At 42.0% G+C, this 5,305-nt stretch overlaps 1 protein-coding gene across 1 annotated transcript in view; it reads left to right on the top strand.

Annotated features, from left to right (window-relative positions):
• The window catches only part of LOC101850661 (RIMS-binding protein 2), a gene marked incomplete at its 5' end in the record, with an annotated part of 58,969 nt that overhangs the window by 14,926 nt on the left and 38,738 nt on the right, over positions 1 to 5,305 (top strand). The window contains 2 exon segments of the mRNA XM_013085380.2: positions 3,681 to 3,889; positions 5,140 to 5,223. Coding sequence (XP_012940834.1) covers positions 3,681 to 3,889; positions 5,140 to 5,223 — 293 coding nt within the window.

Consider the following 5,305-nt stretch of genomic DNA (forward strand, 5'->3'; position numbering starts at 1 on the left):
GGGGGGGGGGGGGTCATCTATTCTGTCCTGTATTTGCTTGTTGAGATCTACTATCATTCATTTTTCCATTTTAACAAACTTTTTAAAATAGTTATTTTGTTCCGTTCTTCTGTCAGTCATTTTTTCTTTCGTTCTTTGGTCGTTCTTTTTTGGTTTATTTTTTAAATTGTAACAGTCTCCCTTTAGTTGTTTTATTTGTTTTATCCCAGGTCTTTTGCGTCATTTTATCAAACGTTCCTATAATTTTTCTAATTGTTTCGTTCTCATGTCGTTCGTTTAGTTGTGTTATTTGTTGAGCTCTTCTGTCGTCCAATCTACCCCCTCCCTCCTCTTCCTCCCCCTCTTCCTCCTCCTCAAATAGGTGTCTTCTGAGTTCATCTGAGATTGTATGTCCTTCATGTCTCTTTGGTCGCTTTTAAGCACAAGGGGGCTATCCTGAAAATGCTGTTTTGAGTAAATTGAAGGTAAAGTTTTTGCCCTTTGTTCAGTTTCTTTAAAAGACAAGGAGAGTTTTCTCTATAACCAAACAGATATACACACCAATAAAACCAAACTTCTTCTATAGGTAGGGCAGTGCCCCCTTTTGGTATTGGTCAAGATTTTTGGAAACCCCTGAAATCCGGGTTAGTCCGCTTGTCCTTAACAGCGACCATTTATGAAGTTCTTCTGTTGTTCATTTTCATGTCCTTTTCATTATTTACTTCGTTGAGTTTTCTTACCGTTCATGTTCACTCTCTGTATGTGTTGATGTGTGTGTTTGTGAGTGTGTGTGTCGGTCTGTTTATGTTTGTGTGTGTATCGGTCTCTGTGTGTGTGTGTGTGTGTGTTCGTGCGTGCGCGCGCGCATGCGTGCACTTCTCAAGCTTTCCTTGTGCGCTGTAACGCCCCTGACTCGTATGCTTTATTCTGCTGTGACGTCACGCGTATTGTTGTAAATAATATTGTGTACACGTCACCACCCTGCCCACTCTCCCCACACTCTAATCTGCGGGACAGCTCCATGTCAACTTATGTATTGGCTTACAGTAACTTTGCCATTATAACCTACTCGTGTGTGTCTCTTCTTCCTTCTAAGTTCTACTCACCCACCCACCCCACTCACCGCGCCCTTTTGAGCCTTATACTATAGATATTATAACATAGCTCACTGTGTATTTAATTGCTTCTTCAAGTAACAGTTCCTGTAATACTTTTAGATTTGAAATCTTGTTGTAGTAGTAATGTATCCTTCCTTTTTCTGTGAGCTATTCTAACTCATAATGTAGATTATGTGACAAATGAAATGTTTTGGGAGGTTACTTTTTTCTCTTTCTTTTTTCTTTTTTTTTGGGGGGGGGGGAGGGGCGGGTGATGACTTATGGAAATTCTCAGTAGGTCTCATTGTGTGAAATGATGTCTTGTCTATGTGACATATGATTGTTTCAATCACGGTGTTATGTATAATTGATTTGCTTAGAGACATTGTCAGTTTTATGAGATAATATGATCATTTCAACCAGAGAAATTCGTCGGCTCATTGGGCAATGTAATTTGATTTTTTTTTTTTATATTTTCAATTCAAAAAGTTTCGAGTGTCTTCTGGTGATGCAAAACTAAATGTTTCCATAGCTATCCTACGCGACAGAGACTGTTTGGTGATTAATGAGGATCCTCTTACTTCCTTTGTAATTTTTCAATGTCAATTATTTTATTTTGTGCTCACGTTTAAATTTTTTAAAGATCTATTTCTCATACGTTTAAATTCTTTAAAAATCCATTTCTCACACGTTTGGAGTATTTCTTTTCCACGATATTATATTTTTCTCTGCTTTTTATTCTCACATTTTCTCGTGTTCTTTGGAATTTTTGGTCGTGGTAGAGGTGTTACTTTTCCGTACTTTTGAACCTGTTTGTGTGTTTTAAATAATTTTTTGAATTATAAAAAGTCAGCACAATTCACTTTTTAATATTTAAAAAAATATTTTTTAAACTTCTTCTCTGCTTGGGGTCAGAAGGTTCCATTGTGGGTCAGAAAATAAAACGAGTTGTCTCTTGTTGTGGTTGTTGTTGTTGTTGTTGTGGTGGTCGTTGTTGTTTTCGTTGTGGTTTTTGTTGTTGTTGTTGTTGTTGTTGTTGATGATGATGATGATGATGATGATGATGATAATGATGATGATGATGATGAGCATCCAGGCCTATACGAAAATCTGATTAAATGTGACCAACCTGGTGTGGTTAGCTCCTTTTTTTTCTACCAAACCTCTATCTTCCTTATCTCTCCTCCTTCTTTTTTGTGTATGTTACTTTCTAGTAACACCTCTATTCTTCAGCACTTATATGACCATATTTTGTTGCAAATGCCGTAAAACTCTTACTAAAACTAAAACTAAACATAAATGACGATAACTCAGTTAACTCCAATTTGACCCGACATTTTCGCGTTGAAGGGCCTCACCGGTTGACCCAACTTTTTTAACGTTCCCTCTGATCTCTCTCTGTCCCTCTCTCTGTCCCTCTCTCTCTCTCTCTCTGTCTCTCTCTCTCTCTCTCTCTCTCTCTCTCTCTCTCTCTCTCTCTCTCTCTCTCTCTCTCTCTCTGTCTCCACCCCCCCCCAACCTTTTCACCTTTTCACCTAAATGAAAATTGCTGTGTCGATGTGCTTTTCTTTACTAAAAATAGAAACAAAAACGAAACTATATGGACCTTGCAGGTGGTTTGATGGCGCCACTGGTAGGTCGTATTTCTCTTCTCCTCTGCCTCCTCTGTTGTTCCTTTCAGTCTGTCCTCTTGTTTGTTTGGGTTTTCTTCCCTTGCTCTATATGTGAGGCAGCGTGGTGGAATCAGGCTCTCGACAATTTTTTAACATATAGAGTTATTGGTATCATCTTAAAGATTGTTCAGTTGTCTTTATGGGGGGGATGAAAAAATATTCATTTATCTTAAGTACAAGAATATATATTTGCAGATTAAGAAGGTGGGGTCACCTGTTTTCAGACGTAAAATTAGTGAGAAAATGGCCGCCAAAGATTAGTTATTTCCTTAGCTTAAGAGTCCGTGGTAACTGAAAAGTTACATTTTTTGTGTGCCTTTAATCAACGTTTTTCAGAAACATTCCACAGAAATGAGTTCTTTAATCGGCATACAAGGTGTTGAGCCAAAAAAAAATTGATAAAAATTCACAAACCAGAGGAAAAATGCAGGTTTCTTCACTTTGATTATTTTGACGAGAGCCTGATTACACCACGCTGCCTCACATATGATGATTGTCGTGTCGTGTTATCTTAACTCTAACAAACAAACAAACAAACAAATAAACGATATCGAGTTGACGTGTTTCTCCGTACTAAGAAATGACAAACAAAAGCAAAAACGTGCGTGGTTGGCGGGTGCTCTGATGTGGTTTGCTTCTACTTTCCTGTCGAACATAATATACAAATCGTCTTTATCTCCCCTCCTTCTTTTTTGTGTTTGTTACTCTCTTGTAACACCTTTAATCTTTGGCTCTTATATGACCTTATTGTGTTGCAAGTGCCGTAAAACTCTTACTAAAACAAAAAAACAAAAACCCCACAAAACCAAATCAGAAAAATGTATATTTTGTCGACGGCAATTTCTCACTCACCCCCTCCTTTCCCCCTCCCACCCCCACTCCACCACCCCCACCCACCCCGCCCCGCACCACATCCCTCGTGCACGTGCAGCTGATCACGTGGTTCTGGGCAGCGAGGACTTCCAGGGGCAGATCCCCACCCACCTGAGTGTGCGCACCACGTCAGCTTCTGGCGTGGAGTCCAGCGACTCTGACGTCATCCGTCTGCCGCCCGTGGTGGTCAAGGAGATGGCGGACGGCGCCGCGGCCGCGCCTGGGGCCGCACAGGAAGAGATGGCCAAGAGCGCAGACGTCGGGAAAGTATGTTTTTCTTGGAATTACTTGGATTCAGAGCTAGAATCATAGCAGGCGGCACATGTCCATAGCTGCTCATCTCTCCTTTCCAGCGTCCACCTTAGGGTCTTCCTGCTAATTGTCTCCTCGGGGAGCTGGTTTGAGACACGCCTGACCACTCCTCGGAGCAAACTTTTCTTTTATTGTGCTGAGTGTGTGGGAGTCTGTTCTTTTATCCCGTGGTTGGGGCACCGCTGCATGTGGGTGGTTGGCGGGTGCTCTGGTGTGGTTTGCTTCTTCTTTCCTGTCATACATCTATCGTCCCTATCTCCCCTTCTTCGTTTTTATGTTTGTTACTCTCTTGTAACACCTCTAATCTTCTGGCGCTCCTATGACCTTATGCAGTTGCGAGCGCCGTAAGACCTCTACTAAAACAAACAAACAATCAACTCTCGCCATTTTTCTCTGTCCTCTGCTTTCCTCAGATTGTCACCCATCGTCTTCCCTGTCCACTCTGTGATGTTGTCCTCCCATATCTTTCTCTGCCTTCCTCTCTTTTTATTTCCTTGTTCGGTTCCTTGTAGGATTGTTTTGGCAAGTCCTGTGGATCTTGTGACATGCCCATACCATTTTAATTTTTGTCTCTTGACTGTGGTCAGTAGACCTTCATGCTGCCCCACTGCGTTTGTAATTCTGTTCCGTACCGCAGCATTTGAAATGTAGTCTTTGTATAAGATGTCAAGAAGTCTGCCGTAACATCTCATCTCTGTTGTCCGAATCCTTTTAAAGTATGTACATACTCTTAATAATAAATAGCATTTGTACAGAGAATAACCCCGCTCTACAGCAAGATCTATGCGCTTTGCACACTATATTATTAGATCTACCCCAGCAGACCATAGAACACTCAGAAACATTCTCAGCATCCTGGGAAGCATACAGTGCAAGCAGCTGTTAAGGCGCCCCAAACACTAACAAACTGACACGGTCTTTCGCTGTCTATAGCTGGGTACCCATTCCCACTGGGTGAAGTGAGGAAAATTCGTGTAAAATGCCTTTCCCAAGGACACGACGTCGGGCCCCTGACGGGATTCGGACCCACGATATTACGGTTTCGAGTCCGAGAGCCTAACCATTGGACGACCAAACACACTCAAAAGCTGACCAAAAAATAAACACTATATCTCAATGATAGAATTAAAAGTGACAAACGACGGTAATGAGGAGGAACAGAAAGCAAATCTAACTCTGCCCCCCCCCCTGCCCCCTTTCCACAGGTGAGATCTCCTAGCACCGAGGAGCCCAAAGGCCACGACACAGACGAGGAGATCGAGGCTGCCTTCCGAGAGGCCCACAGCTCCGTAAGTGTGACCTTCACCCCTCCGAGGTTCCCTACGTCACTTCCAGGCTCTGGCTTGTGACTTCCGGTCTCTGGACATAATA

This window comes from Aplysia californica, unplaced genomic scaffold, assembly GCF_000002075.1.
Source record: "Aplysia californica isolate F4 #8 unplaced genomic scaffold, AplCal3.0 scaffold00369, whole genome shotgun sequence".
Taxonomy (NCBI): domain Eukaryota; kingdom Metazoa; phylum Mollusca; class Gastropoda; order Aplysiida; family Aplysiidae; genus Aplysia; species Aplysia californica.